This window comes from Rhagoletis pomonella, unplaced genomic scaffold (genome assembly GCF_013731165.1).
Source record: "Rhagoletis pomonella isolate Grant_MI unplaced genomic scaffold, Rhpom_1.0 Rhpom_scaffold_00010, whole genome shotgun sequence".
Lineage (NCBI taxonomy): Eukaryota > Metazoa > Arthropoda > Insecta > Diptera > Tephritidae > Rhagoletis > Rhagoletis pomonella.
The window spans coordinates 19,059,901-19,074,859 of NW_023458564.1; the positions used below are offsets into that span (position 1 = coordinate 19,059,901).

General features: G+C 36.6%; 2 protein-coding genes across 3 annotated transcripts in view; both read left to right on the forward strand.

Moving 5' to 3' along the window:
- LOC118746120 (28S ribosomal protein S35, mitochondrial) overlaps positions 1–14,959 on the forward strand; it is a 25,774-nt gene that overhangs the window by 10,086 nt on the left and 729 nt on the right. The window lies entirely within an intron of this gene.
- LOC118746123 lies at positions 6,611–7,151 on the forward strand. The gene is made up of 2 exons (XM_036479906.1): positions 6,611–6,862; positions 6,921–7,151. The coding sequence occupies exons 1-2, from the start codon at positions 6,669–6,671 to the stop codon at positions 7,117–7,119; spliced, it is 393 nt and encodes a 130-aa protein (XP_036335799.1). The 5' UTR covers positions 6,611–6,668; the 3' UTR covers positions 7,120–7,151.

The window sequence follows — 14,959 nt, forward strand, 5'->3', positions numbered from 1 at the left end:
GTGTAAATGAGCACTAATGAACCTTGACAATTATAAAATAAACAAACATAGCTTGCTTTTAAATTAAGCCGAAATTTGGGCTTCGGGCTATTATCGAGCCCTAACCGCCAAAAAACGTAGGCGGCATTTTTTTCAAAATATTCCCTTTGATGCAGAATTGCATCTAGATGCTCTAGTGGCTTTTCTGCATCAAAAAGAAAGTTTTTGAAAAATGTCGCTTAAGTTTTTTTTTTGGTTAGGGCTCGTTATATCGCTACCTAAATGTGAATAGGTGCCAAGTCCATTTTTTTCAAATTTCACTTTTTGATGCATCTATTTTTCGTCCCCACTGCACTACATCTATTTGTCGTCTCCTGAACAATTTCAAAAAATGGACATGGCACCTTTTCACCTTTAAGTAACGATATACCTATGATATAAATAGTCATGTGAAAAACATTCCTAACTGAATAAGTAAAAAACGCAAATTAAGAAGGGCATGGCGAAGAATTCGCTCTCCTAAACTTAAGCAGAAGCTGAATGCGTCGAAATAAAGTCCACTGAAAAGTTAGTTGCAGTTATTTTTTACAGGCATCCCATTGGAAACATACGGCGCCCCATGATAGAGGGCTTCGGGTGTACGTATTTGTTGTAACATCAGGAGTTGAAGACTTGCTCTAGCTGCTAGTCTCTTAAAATTACCTCCAATCATGTCGTAAGCAGATTTCCTATGTCAACTTGCAACAAAGTTGAATTCCGCCATTTGAAGCGATTTTCGTTAATTCAGACCTTTAGTAAAGTTACCATGATTTATTCATATTGTTTTTGTTTTTACACCCCTCTTTCAAAAATATACAATTTTATAAAATTTCAATGTCTCTTTATCATATTGCTCGAGCTTTAGACGATCTACTGTCCATACGCCTAAGTAGCCCATTACGCCCATTTGGGTACTTAAAGTTGACATTATAGACATTGTTTTTATCTAAAAATAAAAATTTTTTAAAATGCTATAATCAAGGTACATTGAACAGGTAGTATCAGTAGAGCAGCTGATTTGATTTATTTTCAAATTATTTGGTCTCGAAAATGTCAAATATTTTTAATTTTTTCTCACAAAAATTATGAATTGTTAAAATCCATTTGCATGTGAAACCTTTTTCCATACAAAACAAGCGATTGAATAGCAGCTTTTGGAACGTTCGCCCAACTCAGCAGCACGACCGCTGATTACTGGGCCTTGCAAAGGATGGATCAATGCTTCGAGAAGCAAACAAATTTACTAGGAAAGAAAGTTGCATCAATTTTTATTTTTTCCAATTTCAATTTTTTATTTGTTATAATTTTTTGTATTTCACATGGCACGCTTTGATTTAGAAGAAAAAATTCAGAACAGTTTTTGACACTTTCGATACCAGAAGCAACAACAAAATACACGCAAATGTTGTTTTTGCTCTACTGATACTACCTGTTTAATGTGCCTTGGCTATATTCAAAAAAAAAAGAAAAATGTTTAATTTTTTTTTATACGTTGCACATTAATTTAAAAAATGTACAATTAAAGCCCCTAATAAGACAGAAGAAATACATTTTTTTCATTAAGTTTTGTTAAAAGGTTTCCAAGATACAGCACTTTAAAGAGGGGTATGTGTGGCGTTTTCTTAAAATTTAAGTCCCGTGTAAATAGGCAACCCTACGTCATATCGGCAAAATATGCTGCAAGTATATTAATGTCACCTAGACCTTCAATCTCTTTAACTTTCATCCAAATCCTGATAGGTCGCGCTCAGAGGTGGCCGCGGTGACATGAAATGCCTCCATACTAAAATTTAAAGGGCTAAAAACTGCATACTCAGCTTTCTTCTCAATTTGAATTGAAAAAGCGAACTCTACCGAATGCTCCAAAAGAAATTTCGTATAAAATTTGATTCGATCAGAGATGTCAAAGTAAACATTTCATTTTTATTTAAGGTGTGTTCGATGACAAAATATCTATGTTCATTTAAATCTATTTACTTTCTTGTCGCAAAATATTGGTAGATAGATTTTTACCTTTGGTGGTAAATATGGTAGAAAATATACCCCCTTACTCTAGATCCCGAATTTTCGTAATTCGTAATTCGTAGTTACACTACGAAAACGAAAAATCCAATTTCACAAAGATATGCGGAGCTGTTGGGCATAGTAACCATAGGCGCATCTATGTCAGCTTCTGGTTGAATTGTTGAACCACAGGCCAGAATTCCTCCTATGCCTGAAGCTCCGGTTCTCAATCCAGTTAATGCAATAACAGCTTCTTCCAAGCCATTAAAAACATGCACTTTGTTAGGTCCACCACCTGTTGCGCTTGCTTCTGCCTTCGGCCGCGCTTAGGGATTATAACCCTTACTAAGTAGAATTCTCATTTCTGTGTTGCGGGGAAGAGGGGCTTCCGCTTGTCAAAGGTATACAACATTTCTTGTGCATATCACTCCGGCTACGACGTCCACAGTATTTTTGCGCAGAACCCACGTCGAAATTTTCAAAAAAGTGCATAGTGCAAACCGAGTTTATTAATAAGCTAGTGGTAGGAAATTTGAGACATTTATCTTAAATAAAATGTGAATCCTTTGATTACACGTGTATGTTAAAGTTTTTGGAATGGGTTATGCGTTTGGACACAACAACCGAAAATCGTTGTACATTAACTAAACCAGACCCAAGTTTCTCGATCAGGGGCAACAAATATTCTTTTTTGCTCGCTTATATAAAGCAGTGGATAAAAATATACGTATATGCGAAAGGCAAATTTATCTGTTTAAATGAATACCACCAATGTCTCTTGCAAACACACATCGATTTACATCTTTTATTTCGCCTCCGACACAGAGTTGTTTTCGTACAAAATTACGCAAAAAAGCTTACTCGTTCGTTTTTAGGCATGCCTTTGTTATCAATTTCGAAAATTCGTAAATATGATTCGGATTGCAGCATACTATTTCTACGATTCATGGCAAAATCCGAATACGAAAGAGTTGCAGAATAGGGGTGTATATAAAGCAGTGAATAAAAATATACATATATACGAAAGGCAAATTTATCTTAAGTATGTTATTAATGTTGTTATGTAAGTATGTTATTTAACGTTGTCTGGATGCACTTCGGCCGTTCAATTGGCTCGAAAAATGCCAGTCAGAGTTTTCGTACGTTCTCTATATTTAACCTTCTCTGGGAATAGACAGTAAGGCAAGGCTGTAAAACTACATACATATAAGTACCTGCAAACTAATAACTATAAAATTGTTTTTCTGGGAATATCTTTAAGCATTTTTAACCGACTTCTAAAAAAGGAGGAGGTTGTCAGTTCTTCGGAATATTTTTTTTTTTTTATGTACAGTACCGGTCAAAAATGGATGAATGGTGTTTCGTTTTATTCTATTCATAAATTTGTGAAGTTTTATTACATAATATAAGCTACATTAGACTGTCCCAAAAGACCAAAGTTCTTTTTTTAACGCATACCCCTCATTTTATTGGTTTTGTCTTAAAAACTATCCAAATAAAATTAAATGCAATTCGGACCACGGCAACCCGTGCACGGTGGTCGGATCCAAGCTCCATCCAAAGGTCTTGGCACTTCAAATTTTCTTCTGAACTTCTTTTCTGTTATGCTTTAGATTTTTTCCCCTTTCGTCTTAAATTACTTAGAAAACAAAATAGAAAAGAGTCTCATAAGAAAATCTTAAGTGCCAAGACCTTTCGATTGAACTTGGTTCCGACCCACCGTGCGTGACGACTTGCAATCAAAGTTATCAGAATAATCTTTGTGCAGTTCGCGTGTTTTGTTAACTTACTCTTTTTACTAATTTATAAAAATGGTAGAAGTGATAGATATTTCGGATATCACCACATCTCCTCATCAGATCTCTACAGTGGGATTCGATGCAACGACCCTAGCTGACTTAGCCAGTTGCCTACGCACTGTGCTAAGTTCGCCTTATAAACTGTTGTTATTGAGACCAAAAATTTTAATTTATTTCTAAAAGTTTACACAAAATATAGAATAAAACTTAAATAAAAGAAAAATTCAAAACAAGATTAATCATAACTTTTGTTTTCCTTGTTTTCATGTCAAAAATGTCCTTTAAAGATATTATCCTTCAAGATTTTTAATTTTGAATTTTTTAATTTAAATCCTATTAATATATGTACATATATGGTACCGGCCAAACCCGATCTTAGGACAAACTAGTTTTTCCTTGGCTACCTATGTAGATCCAATATATCCGTAAAATGTGAAAAAGTTGGACGCAACACTAGGTGCATTATTTTGCAGCCGAGATACAAAAGAACACTCGCTTAAGTGACGAAACACACGCAAAGCAACAACACAAACTCGGCTATTTATCCGAGTTCAGCCAGTTCGGTTAAAAAATACGCGACTTGAAAAACTGCTATATTGTGAATTATTAATGGGAAAGTGGAGAGGGACGTTTTTGTTTCCTTATATACGTGACTTATATTTTAAATAAATGCACTGAAGGAAAAAATTTTAGAATTAAGAAAAACGTGCTAAATTTAAGAAAATACGCATATGAAAGAGCACTAACCCAACTCGTTTTAAATTTGCCCCTGCGTTAGCCCGCGGGCACCGGCCGGAACATTTGCTCTCAGCACGAACTCGTGCGTGCATGGGCGTTCAGTAAAATTTCATAAAAGCACGAATAAGCACGAAAAAGCCCGTTGCTAATACTAAAAATTTAGATAAGCTTTTGTTTTTATTCAAAGAGAATAGTACATATTAAAACTCTTTTGATAAGAGAAAAGCGAAATAAGAAATATTCGGAAACCGATAGAAAAAATAAGATACCTATTAGTTTTGTTTACATATCTGTAAATAAAATACCTTCCACTTTTTCTACTTCCCAGAAAATATATTATAAAAATCTTTGATGTAAAAACTTGATTCGATTAAGTAAATGTACATACAGTATCGGTCATATCTATAGCACGCCATTTCAAAGTGATATTGTGTGCCACTTATGTTTATTTATTTATTTTTAAGAATTTTCAATTAGTTCTTTCTCTAACAAAACCCATATAAAACCAAGTTTAACAATTTGTAGAAAACTACAAAAAAGTGCAACAAATTTTCACCTAAATTTCAAACTTTTTTCTCGGAAGTGTTAGAATTTTTTTGAGTACACAGTTTTTTAGCCCCTGCACATTTAGTCTAATAATGTGCAAATTTCAAGTGGCTACGAATAACCGTTAATTTTTTCGAATTTTTTTTTGTCGCATTGGCTTCCATATAATGAATAAACTCTATTCATTTGTATATGGAAGAAACCCGCAACACCTTTGGCGAAAAAATTCTAAAAAATCAACGGTAGCTTTTAGCCACTTGAAACTTGCTCATTATCAGACTTAAATTGATTGGGCTATAAAACGGTGAGTTCAGAAAAATTCTAACACTTCCGAGAAAAAAGTTTGAAATTTAGATGAAAATTTATTACACTTTTTTGTAGTTTTCTACAAATTGTTAAACTTGGGTTTATATGGGTTTTGTTACAGAAAGATCTATATTTTAATTGAAAATTCTTAAAAATAAATAAATTAACATAAGTGGCACACAATATCACTTTGAGATGGCGTGCTATAGATATGACCGATACTGTATGTACATATGTATACATACAATAAAAGTTGGCTCTTTATTTCTGGGTTTAGACGTGTCCCGTCGTGCCGGGCCGGGCCGGGCCGGGCCCCACTAAAATGCTTGCCGTGTGGGCTCGTGCGTGTTTTTGAAAGTTGATTTTGCACTCGTGCCGGGCCGGGCCTGAAAATTTAGGCCCGTGCTCATCTCTATTTTGAATTAACATCACAGCGTGCGATTAGTGCTTTTGTACAGATAAACATGTACCATGTATGTGTTGTCACCACTGTGCATCCTTTGTATACATATACTTTCTTAATTACATAAAAAAAAGCATCCGAGACGTTCAAAACGCCATCCGTGCAGTGGAAAATGCTTCATTTTAATACGGGAGTGTTTGAATTGAATACATTTTAAAACGGTAATCAAATAAAAAAATTTCATTTTTACAACGCGTTTTTTTTCTCAGTGTGTATATATTACGCAAATACCACGCATAATTAGTCATTGGTTTTTGTATCTAAATCCCGTTAAACTAATCGCATGTTTATTGCCAGCTACCAACGCGGTGGCTTAAGTAGCTAAAAGGAAATTTTACCAGAGTTGAGCGTTCTTTTGTCCCTCGCTAACAAAAAAATGCACCTAATATTGTGGACTGCGTATCTGGAGTTTGACTGATTAGGGTTATTTTTTTAAGTGCGGCCAAAGGCCGCCTACGTGGAAAGGTATAATTAATTTTTTCAATGTCCTCGGGAGAGATCCTTCCGTCCAATTAAAAATTTAAAGACTCAGATTTACTAGACATGCGCTAAAATATGGGAAAGATATCGAATTTTTCCAAAGATTTCATGCACGATTAAATCAGCTTATTAACTAAAACCTCAACTAAAAGTCGGCACGAGTTATCGTTATCCTACGGCCATAAAACTTCATATATGTGCTATTTAGGCTAAAAAGTAAAAATATATTATGATTGGTATTTTTTTTTTTTGTTCTAGAGTCATCAAATTTACTTACAACCTATAAAGATAATTTAAATTTCGAGTTAGAACAAATGGAGACTAACATCAGCAAAAATTCGGCTAGTGTGTGCATTAAAAAAATTTGCGATGTCGGTGAAAGTATGGTAAACGAAATTGAGCGCGAGCGCAAATCATTGTTAGAGCTGGAAGGGAATGCTGAACGACTCGCTCGTCAATTGGGTTGGCAATATGAGGCTTATCAGCGAAGAACACAACAATTTGAATGGTACTCAAACAGTAATTACAATGAAAAATGGTTATTATAATTATTTCTTACTCTACAGTTTTAAACGAAACGTCGAAACCCTTCTACGCGTGTTAAGTGATGTCAATCTACTGGAAGAAGTTCAAATCGATACAGAAAATAAGATCCAGCAGCTTCAACAAACGTCCAATTCCATAACTAAGCACAATTGGCGTAATTTTATCAACGAAACAACAGAAAACTTATTAAAAGATCTTTCCTCACTGTCAGACTTGTAATACATGTATCTAATTTTTTAATTTTTTCTCATGATGAAGTGTTTAATAAATACATATTTTGTTTTTATTTTTTTATTTTAAGAAAACCTAGTTCCTTTTTGTAATATTAACCTACTAAATTTTAATTGCTATAAAATTCACACGTTCCTTGAACAATTTAAGAAGACTCATATTTTTTCCGCTTATGCATAATTTGCGAATACATGAAATGAAGTGTCTTGGAAAAGTGGCGCCACACTACACAATGGTTCGGATAGCAGATCTAGGTGAACGAAAGTCAAAATTATTTTGTTTTTAAAATACTTAATGGTCCTTGGAATACATTCCTGACAATACATTCAAATAAAAATTGCATTTATTAAAGCATTAACATATGAAAACAAACAAAAAAAGGTAAGTCAACGCCGCCTATTTGAGAACTCTATTTTAAAAGCTGAAATTTAACTTAAAAGATTGCTAATTGCACTCACAGATATTTGCATAATTTCAAATTAACTTTATAAACAAAAAATTACACTAATCCCGCTATAGATTCAGAGTTCATAACGCAATTTATGTCCACATTGGTATAAGCAAATTTATTCTGAAAAATCGTCGTTTGATTGAGGGGGGTAGGGGTTGTGTGTTAAAACAGAAAAATACTTGGAGTTATAGAAACTTTGGTTATGTAAGAGTTAAAAAAAAAAATATAACTCGCAAATTTTCTGCTTTCTGAAATTAAAAACTTATACAACAGGCATGCAAATCTTTAAGCGCTGTTATAAAATTTTTTTCTGAAATTTATTTGTGTTTCTTGCTGTGATCTTAAATTTTAGTCATGGTAAATAAAATCTTAGGAAGTGAGTTGTTTGACATTTGGAGAAGTGTTGCTGAAACTTCTAAAAGACAAAAAGACAACAAGGTGTCCGTGATTATGTGATTAGTAAATTGAAAGAAATATCTGATGAAAATGCTCGTTCCGAAGTAAATAAAGTAAATTAAGTAAACGACTTTATATTCGTAATCAGCAACCCAGAAAACCCCCAGATACCCAGTTGCATAGAAATCTACCGATTTTTTTAAATTTTCGTCCGCCATATTGGATCCGCCATTTTGAATTTTTGATAAGTGACTTCAGATTCGTAATCAGCGACCCAAAAATCCCCTAGGTAAGAAGTGGTGTAAAGATCCATCAACGAGTATTTGTTTAAATACTTTCGTCCAGCTAGATTTGCGATCCGAACCACTATGCACTAGCGAGAAACTGCACAGTAGGGTTGTGATTTTTTTTCTTTTTTTTTTGAATTTGCAAAAGGCGTTGAACCAGGAAGTGGTCCATGTTATGCTTAAATTGGTTTTGGGGCATTTGAATTTCTCTAATATATCAACAAATCCAAGTCATTTTTCCAGTGTTTTAAGTCATGGTTAGGCCACTACATGCTTTTGATCTAAAAACTTCCTAACCCTAATAAACAGTTGTTTGTTAAACATGGCCTTGTCGGATTACCACTTCACGATTTCATGAGATTGTGCCCAAATTCATGGTTAATTTTCGTGTATAATTGAATTCATGATATTGTGTTTATGCAGCCAATTTTAGCCAAAATTCATTAAACAATGAACAATGTTGAATTGCCATGCAGCTTCGTCTCTTGGACCGCAGCTATTAATATTCTGCTGTGAAGGCTGTTGCCCTCGCTGGCTATCGAAGATCGAAAGTGAAATTCGTATTATGAGCTACGCAACCGTGTCGAAATTTTCATTGAGTATCGAATTTTCTGTCGAACAGAATTTTGCTTTCGTTGGTGCAGCGAGGTCTTAGAAAATTGTGAAAATAAATGATTTCGCATTTGTTTTACTTACTTTTTTTCAGCTAGACACTAATTTTAAACCAGTTTTATTAATTTTATGCAGTTCTAACGTCGTGAATACTAAACACAAGTTCGAAAGGCTGGTTTTACTTATGAAAGAAAATCCCAATACTCTGTTGGCACGATCTCTGAAAACAAAATCATAGAGCTGTTTATAGTTTTAACATACATATTTTAAATAGATTTGGATCACAAATTTTCTTAGATATATTGTATGTCAAAATATATTCGAAAAACTACACTTAAACTCTCTTAAACGTTTTCTGCTCCTGGCCAGCTTTCTAAACTCTCATCCTCTCACGAATCGTTACTCGCCATGATACCAAATGAAAATTCATTCGATCAGCACTTTCAACCACAGTCGAAGATCGAATGCAACTCATAATAGGGGCCTATATTTTTTATATGGTTAATACATTTTGGAACCAAAAAGCAATTATTCTTTGATTAAACTAAAAATGTGTAACAGGCTAACCTAATATTCGCGGCTTGCGTTTTGGTACGCATGCCGTCGAATTTGTTTTTTTGCGTCACCCGAAATTGACTTGCATGCGTTTGCATTTGATTTCATTGAGCGAAACGTCAAATCAAAATGTCACGCAGAACAAAAATTGGAAATTGAGTTAGCTTCATACGCACGCCGTTCAATTTCGGTTGATCTCATACAAGTTGCATGTGCATGAGAAATTTTTGACAATAAATTGGCGGCGTGCGTGAATATTAGGTTAGCCTGTAAAAGTTTTGCATAAAATATCAATTTTAATACACAAATTTCAAAGATTTTTTAGTTGCGTTCCCTAACCCGCAAAAAGTTGCAATAATTTACAAGATTTTACCAGAAAGCGCTCCAGTACTCGGTTCTCTGGCAAAGTAGGAGAAAAATGGGAGAGTGAAAGCGGTCCTCTCTTTGTCAGAAGTTGCAAGATTCTTGAAGAATTTTTGCTGGTAAAATTTGGTAAAGTGTCAAACCATCAGCAGTCCAAATGATTTCAAATTTGAATAAGCAAAAACAAAAGTGCATCCGCATTTTCACCTTATTAAATATATCCTAGAAAAGATATATCATGTTTTGTAAGTATTTTCTTAAATTTGCTGGTGTATTTGAGCAAAATTTAGATCGCCAAATCATAAAAAAAAACTGCTATGTAAACAAAAAATGGCGTTCACGGTGTATTTGACAGTTTTACCAGTTTTTACACGAAAAGCGTTGGCGTACTTTTTGGTTTTTCTCTTTCTCTGAGAGCTATTTTGATTTTGACAGTTTTACAGGTTTTAGCCATGGTACAATTATTAAAGGTATTGTCTTCCCAGAGAGTTTTGCTTCAGATCGAAATTCGTGCTCCCTTATTTTCATATTGATGCATTTCAATATTGATTCTTTACTTTGCATTGCTTTTGGTTTTCGCCGAATTAAATTTTTGTAATTAAAAAAAAAGGAAAAATCGTTTGAAATAAATTTAGCAATAAAAGTTTTTAATTTGTTTACTAAGCAAATGTATATTTTGTCGGCATTTGCAAATTAAATTCTCTGCAAGGTTTGTTAAAAAAAATACATGGGCATACATAAATGGTATATGCTAAATAGAAATATCCCTTTTCCCTTACAGTAAACCTTTTAGTGTGGGCAACAATGATATTTTTCAAATAAGGCAGATCGGAATATGCGCTCTCACGGAAGACAATACCTGTAATTATTGTACCATGGGTTTTATCATGATACAAAAATAAGGTAGTTTCATTTCAAAATTTTTGACAAAATGGGGTTGAATTCAAAATGGGGTTGAATTAGCATTTTCGCAAAGGAAAATTAAACTCGTGTTAGGCAATCAGCAGTATTTTTGCGAAAAACTCCTTTCCGCGCTAGAAAAAATAACCTCATCAGTCCAACTCCGGTTATGCCATCCACAGAATTGTGCGAAATCCATCTCCAAATTTACAAAAAAAAAGGACATATTTCAAACCATGCTCAGGTCTACGCACCATCACGATCTTTGGCACTCAAGCCTGTCAAACGATCGTAGGGGAACCGACTTGGCTGAGCAGATAGACGATTCGACATTCTGCACAATGAACGACGACACACCCACCAGGATTATGGGCAGCTGCTGCAGCTCGCCAGACATAACAATAGTCAGCGCTGGTCTGATAAACAGCACATCATGGCGACCTATGCTGACCTTAGCATCAGACCTTATGCCCATAGTCATCTCGATCGATAAACCAACCGACTTTGCTTCCGCGGAACACCGGACCTATATCAACTTTTCTAAAGCTAATTGGAAAATCTTCTCGGAATTTACTGAAAACTCCTTCGCTGCGCTCCCCACACCAAACGACGTCCATCTCGGTGAACGTAAGTTCCGCAGGGCTGTCACCGCTGCTGCTGCTCGCTTCGTACCGGCAGGATGCATAACGGACCCACGTCCCAAATTTCCCTGCCGAAGCGGCTTTTCTAGCCGATGAGCGTGACAGCCTTCGTCAGGCCGATCCCGGAGATCCCCGTATCAGGGATCTCAACGCGGAGATTCGGCAACTAGTGAACGTACATAAGCGGAAGAAGTGGGAAGATCATCTGAAGACCTGTAACTTCACCTCTGGTGTGAGTAAGCTTTGGTCAACCGTGAGGTCATTATCCAATCCGACGAAGCACGACGACAGAGTCGAAATTTCTTTCGACGACCATGCATCGTCGGACCCGGAGCGATGCGCGAGCTATTTTAGCCGACAAAGCCAAGCGTCGACTGACCAGAAGGCTGCACAAACTGCCAACAACCTGTGCCCCCTAGCTTTCACTTGCGGTGAAGTTCAGGTGGCCATCGGGAAGGCGAAATCCTCCAAAGCCATGGGCCCCGACGGAATATGCATGCTGATGCTGAAAAATTTGGATCTTGCGGGAGTAGCGTACCTAACGGAGGTCCTCAGTTTGTCAATGGCCACTCTCATCATCCCAGACGTCTGGAAGGTGGGGAGAGTGGTCCCACTGCTCAAACCGGGGAAACCTGCCAACAAATGAGATTCGTATCGGCCGATAACACTCCTTTCCCCGGTAGCGAAGACACTCGAGGCCTTGCTGCTCCCGTATTTCCACAGGGTGGTGTCCTTTCCCCGCTACTGTTTAACTTTAACATTTCAAAGCTCCCTCAACCACCAGAGGGAGTCTCGATTGTCTTTTACGCCGACGATTGCTCGATTATGGCGTCTAGGAATGGAATTGATGACATGTGTTCGAAAGTAAACGGGTATCTCTCCGAACTTTCTCGCTTCTTCACTGCAAAGTGTCTAGCCCTCTCCCCTACAAAATCCTCTGCGACCCTGTTCACAACCTGGACGAAGGAGGTCAGGCTACCGCTGGGAATCACGTCGATAACACACCAATTCCAGCGGTGAATAATCCAAAAATACTCGGAGTAACATTCGACAGCCTGCTCTCCTTCTCTGCGCACGCAACCGCTATTGTCAATAAAGTACAGAGCCGCAAGAAGGTCCTCAAGTCGCTAGCCGGCAGTACTTAGGACAAAGACAAAGAAACGTTGCTGGCAACATACAAGGCAATAGGCCGGCCGGTTTTAAACTACGCAGCACCAGTGTGGTCGCCGAACGAAGCTACAGACTGTACAGAACACCGCACTCAGGACAGCGACAGGATGCCTCCTTATGTCGCCAGAACATCACCTCCACAACGAGGCACAAATGCTCCCTATAAAGGAGCACAACATAATGCTCTGCAAGCAGTTTCTAATCGGGAGCCACAGAAGTGGCCACCCGAACAGACAGCTGCTTGCAGAGGAGCCCTCGCCTAGGCACGTCAGGAGGCATCTATACGAACTGACGGACGAAGTCCAGAGATATCTTAACCTGGCGTAACCTATAGCAGCTCATTAAACACAACTAATATCGTCCGATTCAGCAGGAACCAAAATGACTGTAACAAATAAATAAATCAATTCAACCATGTCGTTGTCAAATCATATGTACTACAGTGATGTATGTATGTACATTAGACTGCATCTCTCCCCATACAAAAAAAAATATCGGTACTATTTTTCCATTGGAATTATAAAATCTATTATATTTTAAGACGTCCACCAAAATATTTCGGAAAAATATTAAGATTTAAGTGAGCTGGACCGATTTGAAAATACCTCCAAAAATGGAGTTTTTTATGAATAAAAATAGTTTCTTAAATATTTTTTTTTTTTTTTTTGAAAAATCCCCTCAGATGACGACACGGTTTAAGCTTAAAATATTTGCATAAACATATTTTAAACAAATTTGAACGGAATCGTAATGATGAGATTTTTGATGCTGTTTTTTAACTTTTTTCAAAGATTGGTATAGGAAAAACTTGAATAACTGAGCCCAAACTCTTCCGATTTAGACCTAAGGGCATCATTGGGAAGGTATTTTCTCACCCTTTTTATTTCTTTGCTAATAAACTCATTCAAAGGATGGAAGAGAAAGGTAGGATGAACGAACGTCATTCAAAGTTGAACTAAGATGTGTTGGTATTCAAAAAAACAAGATGGGACACAAATGACGTTTTTTTTGGCCAGTAATAATAGTGCGAAAATACCTTTCTACTGAGATCCCATAAGTCTAAACATTTTTCGCCCAGTTATTCAAGTTTTTCGTAAACCAATCTTTGAAAAAAGTAAAAAAACAGCATCAAAAATCTCATTCTTACGATTCCGTTGCAAAGATTTACAAATATTTTTATGCAGATTTTTTAAGCTTAATCTAATTTGTCATCTGAGGGGACTTTTTTCAAAAAGTTCTTTAAGAAACTATTTTTATTCACAAAAAACTTAATTTTTGGGGGTATTTTCAAATTGGCCCAGCTCGCTTAAATTTTATACTTTCCCGAAATCTTTTGGTGGACGTATTAAAATATAATAAAATTTGTAATCCCGGTGGAAAAACCGCAACTTTTTTTGGTGATGCAGTTTAATGTCGACTCTAGACCTGTGAATGCCGTTCTAGGAACACAAACACCGGACATTGACGCGACGGAGCTCCATCTGCCTCGGTAGACAAGAACAACAATAGCCCAACTTCGCTCTGGCTACTGCAGCCGGCTGAACTCTTACCTGAGTAGGCTAAATGCGGATGTGCCGAATGAATGTCCGGCATACGGAGACCCCTCACGACTCTAAGCATCTCTTCGCATGCCCGGAAAACCCTACAACCCTAACGGCGGTGTCCCTGTGGACCGACCCCATAGAGGCTGCACGCTTCTTGGGGCTGCCGTTAGTGGAACTCGACGACAACGACTGAGATACCAACCGATCTGGGCGGGGTTGTTGTAGCCGCTACAACAACAACATATTTGATAACATGTGCTTCTTTTAATTGTTTTCAAGCATACTCATTTACATTTATTAGCTTATAAAATAGCATTTTTATATTTATCTTGTACCTAGTTCTAACAACTTTAATACCTCTTCTTTATACCTTGCTAAATTATATTCATTTTCACCTTCGTTTATTAAATTTTCTACGCTTTGGGCAAAGCCCTTGTTGACCTTTAGTTCATTTTTATCATCCAAGGGTTTTCCCCAGTTAATTATAGCTTCAGCAGATTGCCTTGATTTATTCCGGTCAAAACTGTAATATTCCATATCAGCTTCCGATTTGCTAGCTTCCCAAGGTTCAGTAACAAATGATTCATGATAGCATGCGGTCAACAAATACATGGCATAGTCATAGTTTTGTTTTCTTAAAGGGCAACGATCGGCAACAATAGTGAGTATATCTGTGTCGGAATTGTATCGATCACCTACTAATCGTAAAAACTTGTCCTTTGCATGTACATCAAATTTCAAATCAGACAATTTGATGTTCAGTGTTATTCGTCTAGCTTCAGAATTTCGTATAGTAGGTAGAGCGTGACAGTAGTCAGTGCTCTTGATTTCAATAGGAAAATATTTCCTGCACTTTTCCTCCGATTCTAAACCTTTAGGCCATGGCGTGCAAAATTGTTTCAAAGCTTC

Bases quoted from the DNA above. Each gene is read 5' to 3' on its own strand.
- LOC118746123 (XM_036479906.1), top strand. From the start codon at position 6,669: ATGGAGACTAACATCAGCAAAAATTCGGCTAGTGTGTGCATTAAAAAA. The intron at 6,863-6,920 runs GTACTCAAACAG...CTTACTCTACAG, and splicing joins AGAACACAACAATTTGAATG to TTTTAAACGAAACGTCGAAA.